This window comes from Melanostigma gelatinosum, assembly GCF_949748355.1.
Source record: "Melanostigma gelatinosum genome assembly, chromosome: 18".
In the NCBI taxonomy this organism is placed as follows: Eukaryota; Metazoa; Chordata; class Actinopteri; order Perciformes; family Zoarcidae; genus Melanostigma; species Melanostigma gelatinosum.
Genome location: NC_136651.1, coordinates 11,364,383 through 11,382,162, shown reverse-complemented (window position 1 = coordinate 11,382,162; position 17,780 = coordinate 11,364,383). Strand labels below are relative to the sequence as shown.

At 42.6% G+C, this 17,780-nt stretch overlaps 1 protein-coding gene across 3 annotated transcripts in view; it reads right to left on the bottom strand.

Annotated features, from left to right (window-relative positions):
• rabgap1 (RAB GTPase activating protein 1) overlaps positions 1–15,175 on the bottom strand; it is a 53,527-nt gene extending 38,352 nt beyond the window's left edge. Inside the window, exons 1-7 of one of the 3 annotated variants that reach the window (XM_079289790.1) lie at positions 15,069–15,175; positions 6,723–6,958; positions 5,109–5,138; positions 3,602–3,860; positions 3,213–3,426; positions 2,907–3,081; positions 59–219 (exon numbers count right to left, since the gene is read on the bottom strand). In XM_079289790.1, coding sequence (XP_079145916.1) covers positions 59–219; positions 2,907–3,081; positions 3,213–3,426; positions 3,602–3,860; positions 5,109–5,138; positions 6,723–6,875 — 992 coding nt within the window. In that variant the 5' untranslated portion in view covers positions 6,876–6,958; positions 15,069–15,175. The remainder of the gene's footprint in view (positions 1–58; positions 220–2,906; positions 3,082–3,212; positions 3,427–3,601; positions 3,861–5,108; positions 5,139–6,722; positions 6,959–15,068) is intronic. The other 2 variants (XM_079289791.1, XM_079289792.1) reach the window with 2 other exon arrangements.
• Between the last annotated feature and the right edge of the window lie 2,605 nt (positions 15,176–17,780).

Below are 17,780 nucleotides of genomic sequence, written 5' to 3'. Positions count from 1 at the left end.
GCATCATACATGATGACCCCGTGCTCTAAACGTCGAAATGAGTGAATGCAAGTCTCACCTGAAGGTACCCTTGCCATCATCCTCCTTGATCTCCAGACTGACCGTGAAGGTAAACAAGTCACTGTCAGGGGTGAGCGGTGCAGACTGCTGAGATGACAGAACTGCCTTCTTAGCTGACCGCCGGAACGCCGTGGCAAAGCTGTACAGTATCCTACTCACCTGGAGGAGGAAGGGAGAGACACGTTAAACATTTCATAATGAACACAAAATGTAGCCACGAGAATTGGTGCGGCCTAAAAGTACAGATAGTCTATACAGTTTGTGTTTAAATAGGAATTCATGATTATTATTATAGCATTGGTGAAATTAACACTTCTCTCCTGTGCCAATGGCCTCTGTTGCCTTAAGTCAAAAACACAGGCAACATTGACAAGTTGGTTATCTAATTAAAGCGGCGATCTAATAGAACACATCCACTGAAGAGATAAACAGTATCACAAGGCTAAATATTGTCGTTCGACAAAATGTTGAGCTGCTTCTGTCGCTGAAATGTCTTGCAGACCATAAAATTGGAGTTTTGAAGCCCCAAAAAAATCCACACCAGGCAAAATAATGAGAAAGTAATTACCGTAGTACCGATGCAAAACTCAAACCTCAGCAGATCTGTTCTGTCATTTTGCAATATGCGACACTAAAAAGCTGACCGAATGTCCCACTACTCTATAAACCATCTGGAGCTTTAATCAACATACTGATTCACATTTGCCAGTGTGGAGTGTGTGGAGCTATTGTTCCCGTTAACATTGAGCAGAGACTACAAGGTTCTGCTCAATCTCCCATCCCAAAGAGGAGCAGAGTTGTTGGGCAGCTGAAGACTGCCAAGTGTGGAAAACTGTGGGGTAATGATTTATTTACATTTATCAAATGTACTCTTCCAAATATGTGAGCTTTGCATTTCGTCAAGAATAAGTATTTTATTTACCTTTTGATCATTACTGCACAGTCATGCGTGTATGATTACAAACAGAGCCCCTCCCCCAAAACAGGCGCCCACAGCACAGTGGTTTTGGATCATGCTCTACAGTATTCTGGTACACAGCAGAGCCTCTGCGTTAGTGACTGAGAGCTGGTGTGGGGAAACTGCTGTCATCAATATATAACCATGCTCTTTTGATGTTCTTTTTTTCAAGGCCAGAGTATAAAGCAGCTCCTGAGCTGTCCTACAAAAAGCCTTTGTTATGTTCTTGGTACAGTAGAAGGATGGAGGGCATTGCAAGGGGGATGATTATTTAGAAAACAACAGGGGGTCTGGATGCAAGAGATGAGCAATAAAGTGGGGAGTTAGGCTGGGGGGGTTACCCACTGTCTGGATGAAGTTATGACAAATAACACAAAAGGATTGTTGGTTAATGTTCCAATCAATGCTGGAGTCTGAACTGATCCGTTTCGACTGGCTAAAATGGCCTTTTTATTCTTTGTGTGCAGTCTGAAGGAGCTGTATTAGGACCTGGACAAAATATCAATCCTGACGAGCAATTTGGGCAGATATTGGCTATTGTTTTTAAATATGCCAAACTGTAGAGGAAACAGTTTTTACGCTCAAATTACATGAAACAAATCGACTGAAACCGTACTGATTTGAAGACTAGATATACATCTCTGGACGGGAGCAGCAAGTTTATGGGCACAGAAGGGAAGCGTTAGGTTTGAGAGTCAGCAGGGCTCTACGTCACCATCAACACACAAAAAGGCGGAGTCGGCCCGAGGAGGTGGTTTGCTTTATGCAGGAACAGTTCAGCTCCAAAATCCACAATAGTGACTTTGTCTTAAGTTCCTTAAATTTCTCTTTCAAAATTGTCTTTTTTTTTGGTAAATTGTTGGTGAAGAATGCTACAGATCCTCTTCACAATCTGATTATTATTCAGTGTATTGCTGAAAGCAAAATGAGACGACAGCTGTGATGGCCTTCCACGAGGTTACCTCAGTACAGATCGGTGGTGAAATAAATGAATAAATACAGAGGTTTAAAAAGCCTCAGGAGTTGTTGAAAGTTGATTTGAAACTGATGTGAGGTCTATGACTAGAGCAGCCGATGGGCTGACTCACTCCAGTCTAATGGTGTAAATGTGAAGACCCCCCAAAAAAAGCAGAAGGCATTGTAGATGGTTCTGGTGCTGGGGGGTTAAGAAGGAAGAGGAGGATGGTTGCATGAGGAAGGCTGTGGGGAGGAAGAGAGAGTCTGAGACAGAGATGTTCGGTTACTAAGTAAAGAAGTGAATTACTACTGGGGATTATGTTTGCTGGCTTGTGTGTGTGTGTGTGTGTGTGTGTGTGTGTGTGTGTGTGTGTGTGTGTGTGTGTGTGTTTTAGCGTGAGCCTGTGTGTTACGGGTGGGTGTCTGAGAAACTGGATCGTAGGACGATGTGGGACTGATGAAGTAGCATCTGTCTCGGGGCTCTTAGTGACATTGAAGGAGAGTGCTTCCATGAGGGAGAAATCAGGTCACTGAGCACTGAAGTGGTACTTTAACCCAGTTTCATGAGTCCATTCCCTATTCTCTTCTGCTATATTTTCTGCTGAACCTACTGTATAAAAGCAATGACACTCCCTCTCCCCTATACGTTAGCTCAGGGGATTGTGTGTACTGTGTGTATGGTGTACATGTGCACTGTTGCTGAACCCTATAGGAGTGTGTACAGATGCGTATAGGTACGCGAGTGGAAAACAGAGTGTCGTGTGAAATGCAGAATATTTATAAGAGAGGCTTTTGCACAGTGGATCTCACAGTGGATCTCTTCATAACTATCGTTTTAAGACTCAAACCATTTTGAACCCATCCATTAAGTGTGTCTTCATTTAATATAGTTACACGTAATTAAACACCACCTAAGTGATCGAATCCTCACCGCTTCTTGGATTTGGCAGCGGAACACATGGATCCTGAAGATCTCTGCGTTGTAGTGGCTCTCAGTGAAGGCAAAGCAGTCGCTCTCTGGTGTGCCGTCATGGCCTCGCACGCAGAACAGAATCTTGTAGATGGGGTAGTTGGCGATCTCCGTACTGACGTTGGGGTCCAGCAACCTGTTATCAATATAAATGAGAAAATGAACCACGCGATATCTCGTAAAGTCGCTTTATTCTGTGTGTTTGTGTGAATTACATCTTAAAGTACACTGTAGAAGTGGAACCGGTAATCCGAATGTTCCCCCTACCTGACAGTGCCTTCGGACACGCCTGGCACAGACAGTGTGACGTCTAGGGGGAGTTGGCACTGCCCTCTGAGGATACTCATCATACGGAGGGCCTCCACCTCACTGCGGGGGGCGTTGACTGAGGCGCACCCAAGGTACGTCAGCTGGCTGAACACAACGCTGTCCTCGTCTGGGATGGGACTGCCGGGACTGCCGTCTGACGAGGATTCATCTGCTGCAATCGGGTTAACGGATCGGAAGAGTAGGAGAAACTACTTTTGAGTGCTTTTGAGTGCTTCCATGATATTACTCTGAATGTCTTGGAAACACATCTATAAAGCTTAAGATAAGCGTCATTGTGTGAGCTTTGGCAGTCGCAAGAAAAGAGGATAAGTCCCATCGTGGCTCACCTCGGTACGACCTCTCATTCAGCTCGCTCTCCTGAGCCGTCTGAACAGGAAGCACCATCTCCAACTTGGCCGATTGTGCGCTCAGCGGGTCAGAGCCCGGCGGTACGGGTGACGCCGTAGTGGCAGGCTGGCCACGGTCGCCCCCACTAAGGTTGTCCATTCCCGTGTCTGATCTGAGGCCGGTGTCGGCTACCGATGGGTCCATGAGGACATCCTCTAACTCCCTCTGGAGCTGCTGCTCACTTCCATTCCCCACAATCTGACACACACACAAACAGAGGGGTATAAACACACACACACACACACACAAACAAACACAGAGAAACAGACATGAATACAACCACACCAAGGAACAAAGAGAAAGGGAAGCATAGAAAACAAAGCATATAATGTGAAAAACACAAGAACAAATCGTCACAAAATCATTGTACAAATCACCACTACACATAGAATTTAAGCTAACCTTTCAACCTACATCAAGGGGATTACAATTCTATCTTACAGTTTGAATGCTCAGTGGCTGTGCTTTAAACAGGGATTTTGAAAGTATTCTCAAGTGAAAACACTGTGTTTAAGGGGGAAAGATGCCTCGTTTCATGTTGGCGGTCAGAGATACATCTCCATTACATATCATCAAATATTAGTAATTAGTAGGCATGTGAGTTGGAGTTGTGAAATACCGCTATCAAGACACGAGACGAGCCATGCCGACACTAACTGTGTGAGCTTGTTCCAAAGCTAACGAACAGCAATCAAAGTGCAAGCTTAAGGCTGGACGGACTATGGAGGTGCCACAAAAGGCAGCGTGCCCTCATTTCCCCTGCCAGCTGTGGCCGCAGCCAGATGTTAAGGTAAGCAATGGAGAGCAGGCTGAAGCTGCAGAGGGCACTGTTGCACTGGGCCATAAGGGACAGGAACAGACGATGAAAACAAGATCATCAAAACTGTGTGGAATATCATTGTTGCGTGGTTGAATATTCTGGTTCCATGTATGTACAGACAGCCATGAATAATATCTGTGCCTTTAGGTACATGGTACCTAAAGGCACAATGGTACAATGGTACAATGCTGTTAGACTCAGGCGATCATGTGGAGCATGATGGACACTACAGCTAAAGTGTCTATGCTAATAGCCCTCAGCGCCAAATAAGGGGAAAAAAGGCAATAATTTAAAGGCTGACGTAAAGCTGTCAGTTCTAAATATCGGTTTACACGTCTGACATAACTGCGTAGGGCCTTGTGATTTACAGGAAGTGCTAAAAGCATGTGCAATTGCCAGATACAACTACAGTCCTATGTGTGAAAAATGTCTATCACCACCATAATAAACACCTAAGTCTTAAAAAAAAAAAAAGGCTGGCTAAGGCCATCCAACAATACAGAGGGCACAAATAATCACAGACAGAATTACCACGGAATCACATCACAGAAAGAGAGGAACAATAAATAAGACAAGCAAGAAGGAGAGACAGGAAGAAGAGACAGCTAGCGAGAGAAGAGACTGACCTTAAAGCTGACCCCTTCCTCAGAAATCACCTGCATAACAAACAACAAGTTTAGACATACTGACTCCTCTCTGACTGGATGGGCTGACTGGGAGGGAAATGTACACAAAGCGTGATGACCGAGTGTCCGTGAATGGAGTGAGTTCACCGCTACGTACTGAGAACAGCGGACGTGTGTAGGTTCCACTAGGCTACCAAAAAAAACCCTGATAATTCAACGCGGTTTCGATAAAAAAAAAAAAAAAAGAATTGAGATCCTTTGACAGACTCTGCACAGGTGTAACAGGAAAAACCACAGTGTTTCATATCCAAGCACAGCAAATGATGGTCGACCTCTTCCCTTCAACTGAATACTGCAACAGCCACGCTCTGCTGGCGCCATCTTCTGGTACCTTTTGGTACAACATCAAGTCGACGTGTTCTTCCTTTACGAAGAAACACATGTACAGTGGAGTACAGTAATGACAAACTAATGGACAGAGTATGGACATGTGAGCCAGCTATTTAAGGAAATTCAATAAAATGAAGTGTGATGATGAGTAAACTGACATACACGAGGAGAGGAGAGGGGAGGAGAGAGAGGAGGGGAGGAGAGGAGAGAGGAGGAGAGGAGGAGTAACCGGAACCCTTTAGGGACACCCACAGGATGCTAGCTGGTAGCTACATTTCTTTCCTCAGAAAGTCTTCCCTCTCCTTGTGGAGACACACCCTGGTCACAAAACATCTTTATTTTCCCCCCGACCATGACGTCAAACACTTGCAGCTGCATCACCAAGCTGTTTATAAACTAATATCTGCTGAGTGAACACGAACTGAGGGCATACTGTGTGTCAGACCTACTGTGCTGTATTCTAACAGAAGCAGCTGGGTGACTGCAGAAGGGAGATGTTCTCTTAAAGTATTTAACTTTGCTGACACTAAAGGAAGAACTGGTAAAGTATCAGCTGGATTCTTCAGCCGTTTGATTTACAAGGATGACCTTGCTCTTCCCCTAACCTCATACTATTTCAATAATACGGATAATCATGGACAGACATACAGTGGAAGAACTCGGGGTAAACAGATGTAAATCTTCACAGGTCTAAGCGATAAGAACAAGTGCTTCACTACAATCAAAGCCTGTGAAAATGTGCTCTGAATGTCTGGTGATGTGCACAGAATAAAGGGCTTCCTTACTGTAAGACAACCACAGATAAAACACACACACCTGAGACTGACTATGACAAGAAGGTGGAGTGAGAATGTGGAAAAAGCAAAACAAGAAATGGTTAGCCTTATGGTTAGAGTGTGAGACTGCATGTTTGAAACATGGACGAGACTTATAAACGATGGAATGTGTGTGGACCGAGTCCCCTGACCTGCAATGTTAACAGGTTACACTGATGACAACTAGGTAAAGACACAATGAACATCAAGATGTTTTGGTAAATATGATATGATACCATTTGGCCTGTTATCCTACTAGCACTGTACAGCAGTTGTCATATTTCAGGACCAGATTGTGACCATCATCAGTATTGAGCATAGAGATGATATTCACACCAGCTGAGCTAGTAATTGATGCCCTTGAGGTTGTTATCGCAGACTTTTACTCCCTACACCCAACCGTCCTTACCTTCAGTCCTGTCTTTTCGTCATCACTACCATTATTAGTGGAGGAGGCTGTCTCATCCCCCAGCCGGGACACGAGGACAAAGTCCTCACTGTTGAGAGTGGACACTGAGTCCGAAGACACGCTAATCTTCCCCACCGAGCCCTTGTCATCCATGGCTTCCGCAGTTAAACTCAGCCACGCTGCTCATGAATGGAAGACGGGAGGAGAGAGTGGTGGGAGATGATGAGCAAAATCACCTAGGAAAAGAACAAAAAAAATAAAGAAATAAAGAAAAGAAGCAGAAAACAGTCATGATGTGATGAGATCCATGAAAAGGCATCATTTAAGGCAACTTCTTAAGACTCTAACCCTCTCATAAAATGGGGGAAACCAATTTGTTTTTAAGCACCTTTAGGACACTTTGAGGAGCCTTTAGGAACCCCAGAGAGCGAGCGAGAGAGAGAGAGAGAGCGAGAGCGAGAGCGAGAGCGAGAGAGCTTAAACAGAAAATAAGAAAGGTTTAGCACCAAAGAAAAGAAGCCGAGATCAAGTGATAGTGAACATGAAGAAGAAGACAACACGGGACAGATAAGAGGAAAAGAGGATCGGTGGGTCATCTGAGGCAAATTTGTGTATCTCAGCAGAAAAATAGCTCGATGTCATGGTGACAGGGAGGAATTAGGGAACGAGCCAGCTCGCCACAACCATCCACATATTCCGTGTCAGTATTATAAAGATCTATTGTACAGCAGAAACAAAAACACAAAAAAAACCATAGCACTGAATGTGCTGATTGCATTGCGTGCACTCCTCAGTGCATGGATGTCCCGCCCCCACAACCACAAATAGACCGAGATCCTGTGGGGGAAACACTGCACATCATCAGCTCAGCCCCCGCTCGTTTGACTCCAGCAAATACATTTTAACGTCGTATTATAATTTGGGCATAAAGCGAGCTATCAAATATGACATTTTGTAAGAGCATCACTGACCTACGCACCTGTATGTGTGAGGGCTGACGGCAGAAAATCCTTGCAGGGAGGAAGCAAGAAATTTAAATAAAAAGGAGGAAAGTATGTTTCACTTTTTACCTCCAGCGGCAAAGTAAGAAAAAAATTTTAGTCTGTATTTGTAAGGTATGGCACGGAGGTAAAATTAGGTTCAGAATTTGTTTTACAGTCAGAATGATGTAACGCTCTATGGGTACAGTTGGGGCATGAGGTGGCATTGTGGGTAACACAGGAAGAAAGGCGCAACAGAAGGTTCTGGCAGCGGTTCAGCAAGAGACCATAACAAGCTATTTCTGGCCGTTACACACACCCCCCCTCCTCCTCTCTCTCCACTTCTCCCTCCCATCTCTCTCCCTTTTCTTCTTCATCCCTCTCCGTGCAATCTTGTATTTTCTCAGCCCTTATTGCTCTCCTACATTTTTCCTGAAGGTTTCCCTTGCCGTTTCTTTCCGCTTTGCTCTGCTGTCAAACCCCCGCCCTTCCTATTCAAAGCAGGTCCAACAATGGAAAAGTAATAATAAAAAAGGTCTACAGCGGAAAGGTCAAAGCAGTTAATGCTTGTGATAACATTGTTGTACTGACCCAGAATAAACCGCAATACGAGGAGCTATCTGTGTGCGAGTAGAAGGCTTTACAACATCTTGTGCAGATATGAATGTTATTACCGGGCTACCAAACACAAACGGACGGCTCAGAGCTCGTCCTCTCTTCACCTTTTTCAAAGCAAACGGAGAAAAAACGAGCCGCTGGTTTTCATCCAAAAGTCCCGGGTGTTGTTTTTCACTCGGGTTACGAAACTGAACTTGAGAGACAAGGTCACAGCGTTCGGTGATTTCGTCACTTTCACTGTGAAACATACTGCAGTCAGCCGGGGACCTCTGGAACCTGTGCTTGACAATTAGCATCTAGAGAACGCAGCTTAGCCGACCAATTATGAGTCGTGGAACTTAAAGGTTTCACATTGAATGGTTCCGTTTACATGGCCAGGAAAAGATAGTGTTGTCTTTACACAGACTTATTACAAATTTTTACTTATTACAAACCCGAGAGAAGTAATAAAGAAGTCATGTGGCTTATTATATAGGCCTAGATCTGTAGTGATTCTTCCAAAACCCCTAATGAGCACTGATCTTAAAGCCCCTGATTAAACCTCCTTTCAGGACTACGTTGTACGGACTTATTGATCAACAACACCTGAGTCACATCCCGGGCCTACCACCTGCTTGGATGGTCAGTCTAGCAACAGTCACACATTTATATACAAGTTGCAGGGTAGAGTCGATAAATGATCGTAAACTGACTCAGTAGCGATCCATAATACAAATTTGCATCACTCCTCATCCTCCTGATCTTCTCTTGAAGAGACCTTGCAGATTGCAAGGTCCACATTGCAAGGACCACATTGGCTGTTGCTGATAATACTTACTACCAAAGTCTTATTTAGTTAATCTTCTTCTTTGATAGATGTACTAAATGAAAGCGTTAGAGGACTTTCATGGAAAAACTTATTTTCAATTAGAATTGTGAAAAATTGACTACATAGGCCTTTCCTCAGTCCTTTACTTTCTTAAAGGCTCTGAGAAGCATCCAATAGATACTTAGAGCGTCCCCAAACATTAATTATGACAGCAAATAACACCCGTGCCCTACGAAACGAGGGAAACATGCAAATCTCAGAAAAATACTGTTTTGTTAGAAATATAAATGAGACAACGGCCAAACCCTTTTTCTGGCCACCATGAATCTTACTTAGACTAGATCACTACTTTGTTACCCAATCAATCATTTCACTGGAGAGCGACGTAGAGACTTCAAAAATTCAAAAAACGCGCACACGTTAAAAGAAAATGTGGTTTCATGCTGGCACACACACCCTACACACACGTGCACAAGCAGCTGTATTATTATTACACACACAACTTGACCCGCAGACACACACGTGCACGCGCACACACAACGCTCACACTCTACGTCTGTGACTAGCTCACAATGGTCGCCTTGTCACCCTCCCGAGCCTCTGCAACATCCGTCCGCCTGCTCCTGCCGAGCTACACTGCTCCTTATCAAGGTCTTCTGTGTCTTGGGACGTTTCCAGCCAGACGCACAATCCACTGCCTATGATGCTTCTTCTGACTGTTCCAAAATGAGCAAGGGCAGCAGAATGTTTCGTCATTCCCTCTCACTATTTGGTCTCCGGCCACACCCTCTCTGTCCCTTCCCTTGCGTCTGCTTCATTCTTTGTTTTAAATAATTGAATCTTAATTGGAAATCGCATCGTTCCCCTTTTCTTTGACTGTATTCTCTGACGTATTTACCATGTTGGAGTTCGGAAAAGGCGAGAAGAGAAAGCAGTTCCATGAAGAACGAAATGAATAAAGGCGACAAAGAGTTGAAGTGTGCACACTTTAAGTGATAAGAAGACGTTCACTACACTGTGACTGTCAGACAATTTTGAAAATGAATGCAACTAAAAAGATTATTGTCATCAGTAATCAACCAACCATTTTTTTTATCAAACAGTTAATTGTTTCGAATATCAATTATATTCTTTCACTTTCTGAACACACAAATGTAACATTTCAATATTTTACTTTAGAAAATAATTTACAATATAAAATATCACAATTTCCAACAAATACTCAAACTGCTTGTTTTGTCTGACCGACAGTCCAGAACTAAGAGGTATTACTTTTAGTATAAGTTAATATGGTAAAGAAAACACACATTTGAGAAGTTTTTTGCATTTTTTTCTTTGCAAATCAAGTTGTCTGGTGTGGTAGCTCTGGACTCAGCCGACACACAAAGCGACAACAACTGTTAGCTTGATGTCGTTGGAGTACTTCCAATAGATCATTCAGAGTACGGTTTCATTTTTGGACCAAATGACCTATGACAGTGACTCGTATCTGTATCTGTAACAAGCATACGTTATGTCAATCCATGCGTGCGCCTTCCTTTTCTCGTTTTTTGTCCATCCTACAAACTCTCCAGCTGAACGAGCTGTTCTGGGCTGCCAGCTGGGCCATGCGTGCGCCTCACAAGGGAGAGGAGGACGCATGCCAGAGAGCATTCTGGGTTTCAACACAGTCCCTTTCCACTCGCCTCACAGCAGTGCTTTCAGCCAGCCAGAGACAGCAGGGAGAAAGGTAGCGCCAGAGAGGAAAAGTAGACAGAATGACAGAAAAGGGGCTGAACTTATACAAGGTGAGAGACAACAAGGTAGAGTACAAAAGAGAGGAGAAAGAAGCTCTGAACGAGGAAGACATAAACTGTACAAATCAAGCAAACCCGCCGTCCTTAATTTATATCTCATTTGTACCATGTGAGCATCTAATAATCATCTCAATCCAGATCCACAGCAGAGGAGCACCGACTCCCATTTGGCTGTCGAGGAATTAACCGTTGCATGTCTCAAACCCAACAATGACCGACCTCTCATGACGAAGAAAAAACACACAATTCAATCTCTCCGTGGTGTATCTCTGCCAGTTTATAAAGAACAAAACTGTGTCTTCTTGTAAGTCACACTTTACACCTGTGTGTTTAGGTGGGTTGGCTTCGGCAAACATTTGTTCAAGGCAGTGAGGCCTTTAGACATTTGATCTGAAAGCAGCCGGTGTCAGTGAGACGAGGTTCAAATCTGCAGTTAAAAGGAAAGAGTTGGTTTACTGTGTAGCGGTTTGTCAATTTTGCAAAAATGAAGTTTCACTCTCAAAATTCCAGGTATGACTATAGTCATATGAATATTGACATTCTATATTATTAAAAAGGTGTAACGTAATCAATTACTTTCCTTTCTGCAGTTATTTAGCCGTTGTTGGGACTTCAGAGCATTCAGGGCTCAGTGCAAACAGATAAAGCTATAATAGGGCGGATAAAAGGGGACACAGCAACACTAACTTAGTCTCTCAGTGACTCTAAGTTAATACGACGCGACTTTCAAAGTCAGCAGATCAAGAAAGTTCTCAAGAAAGTGCATCAGGTATTCAGATTTGACACGTTTGCTTCTTAGGAGGCGGATTATATTCATCGTATATAAATATGGTTAATAACTTCATAAGTTCTGCATTTGATTATGGCTGACTTTAGAGGAGAAGTTGACATGCAGATGCTGAAAAATAAAATGGCAAGCTACATTCTTCGGGCCTTTCTATTCATTGATAAAATTGCTTGTTGATATCTTTTAATAGTGTTAACTTTGCTCAAACTAATAACTTATGCACTTGCTCAGACTGCATTTCCAAAGGATCGTGAGAATCACTGTATTGTATCGTGGTCAATAGCCCAAATATGTAGGAACATATATCATATAGGCTTTACAGAACCTAATGTAAAGTACAGCTGATGAAGCACTGACCCTTTCCCTCCTCTAGTAAACATATTGATTGTTGTTAATATTTGCATACACACAAATCTGGATTATGTTTTTTTTAGGGCATGCGTCACCTGCAATACTGTAAAACCTGAGTTTCAGGAAACAGAACAGGAGCCGAGTCAAATGAAGTGATAGTTGGCACATTTGGCTCTCTGGGACCATGCATCTTGTCCACTGCTGAGAAATATTTGAATTCACGAGAGACAAGAGCTACTGGAATCAACAATAGTCTCAGACCCATGCACGAAGCTAACGGCCGCTAGTTTGCTCAGTACAAACGAGTTTGCCACAACTTGCACCACTCATTGACAGAACACACAGAATTGAGTACACTTTTTAGGGAAGATGCTGTATGTCACAGACTTTAGAAATGCTGAAATCAGGGTCAGAAAAGTAGATTAAAACATCTACATTTGAAATATTCTCCTAAAATGATGATAACACATTAACAACATGTTATTTACTGAGTTATTGTTTACAGTTAGTTTGTAAATGTATTGAATTTTTGGTATTGTAATATGTGTTTATGTTAGGGCTGGGCGATATGGCCTAAAAAAAAAATCTCCGATTTTTTTACAAAAAATCCGATTCACGATTTAAATCGATTTTTTTCCCCCAAAATTTTTTGCAGATGACAGAAGCTGTTGAAAACATTTTTTTCTTTTATTTTGTGATGATTTTCCCAAGTAGGTTGATAAAAATAAAGTGCAAACAAAACCTGAACATTGTAGAAAGGTGCCTGTAGTATACAAAAAGTATTTGGTCACTCTTTTGTTTGCCTGAATCATTTAAATATAAAATTAAATTAAACATAACATTAAATGGCATTAAATAGTAGCCTTCCATTGTAAACAACTGTGCAAATGTAACTTTTTACAGTAAGCTTTTCTAACTGAATACACTGATACAAACACAGCATGAAATAAAATGTATATGACCCTTTAACATTCACATTTTCAAAAGTGCAACATCTGATCTAACATCAACATAACATATTTTGCACAGTAAATAAGTGCATGTAAACAAAATCAAGTGCATTCACAACATAACCAACAGTATTAAACAGTAGTGCATGTTTTTTCTAAATATTTTTTGCCAGGAAGACAAGCCTGTCTACTACCTCTGGCTTCAGGCATGCACGGTGGCATGTAACAATGCCCCCCCCCACACACTGAAAAGCCTCTCAGAGGGGGCACTTGTAGCTGGCACAGAGAGGTATTTCTTTGCTAAAGTACTTAGCCTTGGAAAGTTAAGTTGGTGACGCTTCCACCAGTCAAGTGGATCGGTGTCTGGGTCAACCTGCTGGACCACAGGTCAGTTGTTGCGGAGTAGAATGACATCCCCTCCAGCTCCGCAGAGATCCTTTGGCGTGTACTATTGTACAGCCGAGGCAAGGCAACGTCAGAAAAATGTTTACGGCTTGGTAGCACGTACCTGGGGTCCAAAGCTTTGAGACGGTGAATAAACCCCGGCTTTTCCACGGTGTATATGGGCACCATATCTTTTGCGATATACATCGCGACTGCATCCGTGATGGCTTTCCACCGGGCACTCTTCTTCTCATGCGGAGTACAGTTGGTGAATGTCTCCAAAATGCTGGGTTGTTGTTGTGAGGTGGCGGCGGCGGCGGCGGTGACATTGTTTTAGTTTGTAAACAATGCGCGCGCACTCTACTACGGGAACCCAACGGGGGGGAGGGGTGGGGGCGATTTTCTCGATTTTCAATAAAACACATCGCCTTAAAGCACACATTCGAATTAATCGATTAAATCGATTTATCGCCCAGCCCTAGTTTATGTGCCTAACTAGTGGGAACTGGTAAAACACGTTTATGGGGTAATTCAACATACAAAAAAAAGCAGACATGTCAGACATCCTTGCGCTCCACCGCAGACTTCTCAAAACAATCCCTGCTGGTCCCTTCCATATCATGTGACAACAACAGAACTTCAACTCACAGAAAACAGATTCGATTAAAGGCTCATTGTGCCAGACTACTTCACTTCATAAAGGTTTAAGTCAAACGTTGAATTCAGGCCTGTAAGAATCTGTAGGGCCCTTAGTATTAACTGCTACACTGTTAAACACACATTTACAGTCAAAGCCTTTACATACACACCGAGACACTGAAACAGACTGGTAGATGTGATGATCACTGCATTGTTAAGTTTTACTCAATAAGTAAATATGCCACGGAAAATCAGAGTACAGTACTACCAGCCTATACACACTATATGAAAACAAAAACAGAGCACATTATGTCATTCCGGTCTAAGATGAAATCTTAACAGTGACAAATAAATCAGTGATCTATGTGGTCCACAACAATTCACAGTAATCACAGCTACTCCAGCATGGTTATTCCCCGTTTAACAGACAGTTGTACTGTAATGTCATTGGTTTAATTGGCTTTCTGGTCTCGCCGTTACACCAATTAACTGTTAATGTGAACACAAGCTGCATGTCAATGAAGCCTGTTAAGCCTCACGCGGCCTCGGTACATGTCAAACCCTACAGCTCTTTAATAGATAACTTAATCAGCGGTTAACATCATATATTTGCTTTGTTACGTCGGACGAGCCTAATGTTGTCATCTCCAGTGTTAAGTTAGCCCTTTACAAACCTGCCTTATGTTAGCAAAGATAGCTACTCAGCTGTCATCGACTCAAAGTCGTCACACAAATGTTCACCTGCACAGTGTCCAAAAGAGCGAAACTCTTCCGTCAACACAAAGCAAACTGCGACGTAGAGGTGGTGTTCGCAGTCATTTGGTGAATTAAAGCGCTGACTGGTCCTCGCTGAAGCCTAGAAACAGGCCACTGCTGTATGCAACGCTAGCAATGCCTAGCTAACGCCTGCTAGCCATGCTACCCTAGCACTTACAACCAACAAACAGGTACATTGTTTTTTTTAACAACTGAAGAGACATCTGCATTTTACGTTGACGGTGCAAGCGCGTGTGCACGTGCAAAAACATCTTACCTTTATTCCCACGGTTGTATTTATTCCAATGGCGGTTGGTACAACATTGCACTTCCCAATAACATCAGCATCCAGCCGAGCTGTAAACACAAGCCCAACCAACCCGCTGACAACCCACACTGCGCATGCGTAAATAGGTGCCCCACTCGCCTGTGCTGAGGGAGGAGGGAGGAGGGCAGGGGAAGCGTTTTCATTACCTAATGGCATGATGCTCAAAGAGCTCAGCTGTTTCTTTGGGCTTTGGGGGCAAGTCCAAGTTAAGTCTTAAATGAGTCGAGACAAGCCTGAACTCAAATGAGACAAGTCTAGTCTTAGTCTCAGTCTCAACTCTGCTCATGTCCTTGGGGACAAGTTCAAAAGAAGTACTTTTCAGGAGTCGATTGAAAGTCAGTTGCAAGTCTTCTTTTCTATACAGCTGAGTGAAAGTCATATTCATAATTAGGCCTAATAATTAGGTATTCTCTTTGAGGTCTCAAGTTGGATTGTGTTTTAGGGAGTCAAGGTTTACGTATCACAGCAGTAAAGTCCAAGTCTTATTTCTGTGACGTATGACTCAAGTCTACATCTCTGGATGCTCAAGACAAGAGCATTTCAAATGTTAAATATTTCTCCTGAGAAAGTCAACAATATAAACTGGGATTGGACTGTTTTAAGTTTTCTTCTTTCATTTGTGATGTTTTTCTTTTATTTAATGAGATCAAAACATATCTTTAAACGGTTCTACCTAATAACTGTCTCAGGCCCACCAAAGCACCATCAGTGATTACCTTAATGAGGATTTAATTGCTAAGATCATATACTAATTCCAATTTCTTTCCGAAAACATTACCTCCTTACCCTTTACCTTTGGGAGAAACCCACTCACTGCGTTGTGGTCTTGCTGGCCCTTCTTGTCCAGCCTGTCAGGGCTTGTTGTTTCATCAGTCAGACCAGGTAACACAAACCATTCCCCTTCTCCCTTTTAACAAAATAAAACCACTACTAAAAAAAAAAGTCACAACATTTGAGCGATTGCTCCTCACACACATACTCACAAAGCAAGTTAGGTGTTAGCAGACAGTTGATGACTGTAGAGCCCTCTCATAGAATTCCCCCTCTGGTTTCTTTTTCCAGTGAGTTTCAGACCTCTTAAGCACCCTCTGTGTTTTGTTAACCTCTTGTTTTCCTGATTCAATTCAAATACTAGACTATGAGCCATGAGTGAATTATGTGTGTGTGAAGCAGCCGCCACATATTTGACTTACTGGCATGGTCTTCGCAGTTAAACCCAGTGAGTCACGTCTTCACAATCGCCTTTCAAAAGCCCAAGAAGAAACTCACTGGTGAATATGAATTTTGAAAGGTTCGTCTCGGAATGGAAGAGAAATATGTACTCCTACCTCATATGTATCTGGGTTGTATGTTGAAAAAATCTGCCCCATTAACAGCAAATTGAGATGAGCACATTATTCTTAAGAGAACCATTAAAAAACGGTGTCAAGGTCTATGAATTGGTTGTTATTTAACGTCTCTTATCACAATACAATGTTCACAAATTATGACAGGATTCACAAAGAAACATAATTTGCTTTTGGTTTATTGTGGCATGCAAATTCAAGTGCCTTTTCATCATTCCATCTCTCAGTGCAACACAGACGCAGGATGCTGCTCGGTCAAACAATTCTCAAACAGTTTCATCAATAGCACATAAATCATTATCACCGTAGGTTTGACCCGCTCCAGTCCTGCATTCCCGTAACGACAGTAAAAGGGAAACCTTTCACAATGTGATATTTCCAAGGAAATAAATGGAATACGTAACAGTATTATTCATTACGGGGACATTTTAGATATGCTGTCTCTTGTTAAGGAATCTATCTTCCTCATTCTGAAACGTTACAAAACTGCCCCCAATGACTTCAACATTTAAATATATCTGGTAATCACAGGTTGTATAAATGAGCGTCTATACTATAAGTCCATCTAATGATGGTGCCAGACTGTATACAATGACGGATGTGTACCATCTCTTAATAATTCATTTACATTTCAATCGAACAATAGATTCGCAAATAAAATGTCTAATACAGACATGAATAGTCAGAAAACATCAGTGTATCATATGTTTAACAATCAACAAACAGGGTTTTTCTCCTCCACATAATATAGAACAATGAGACACTTTCTTGTCTAATAAAAAATTCAAACAGTTTCAGCAAATTCTCAAATTCAAAACAAAGAAGCTGTCATAGAATATACCGAGGATAAAATACCACAACAACAACCCAATGTGGTAAAAACAATAATAGTCGTAATAATAATATAATCTCTATCAAACAAGAATTAATTTACATGAACAAAACGAGTAAAATGCTGCAAGCAAACTTCAGCACTTGACGTGGCCACACAGTGGGCATGTGCAGAACTCTTACAGCGCTGGGTGTGTTGTATCACAACTACAGAATCATCAATACTCCTCCGCCATCACAAGAGAGACTATATCGCATGCATGACGCAGGCTGCAGGGAGGATGGGGTGAAGGAAAGTTGGGGGTGGGGGGGGGGCAGAGTGCACCCGCTGGCAGTGATGGGGTAGGAATCAGTGCAGTGCAATTGGCCATTGCAGAAGTGCTCTATAGACACTCGATAGGAAACAGGGAGTATCACTTTGACGTTAGTTCAATACTCACAATACTGCTTTTACACACAGTAGTGCCCAGCCCTTTCCCATAGA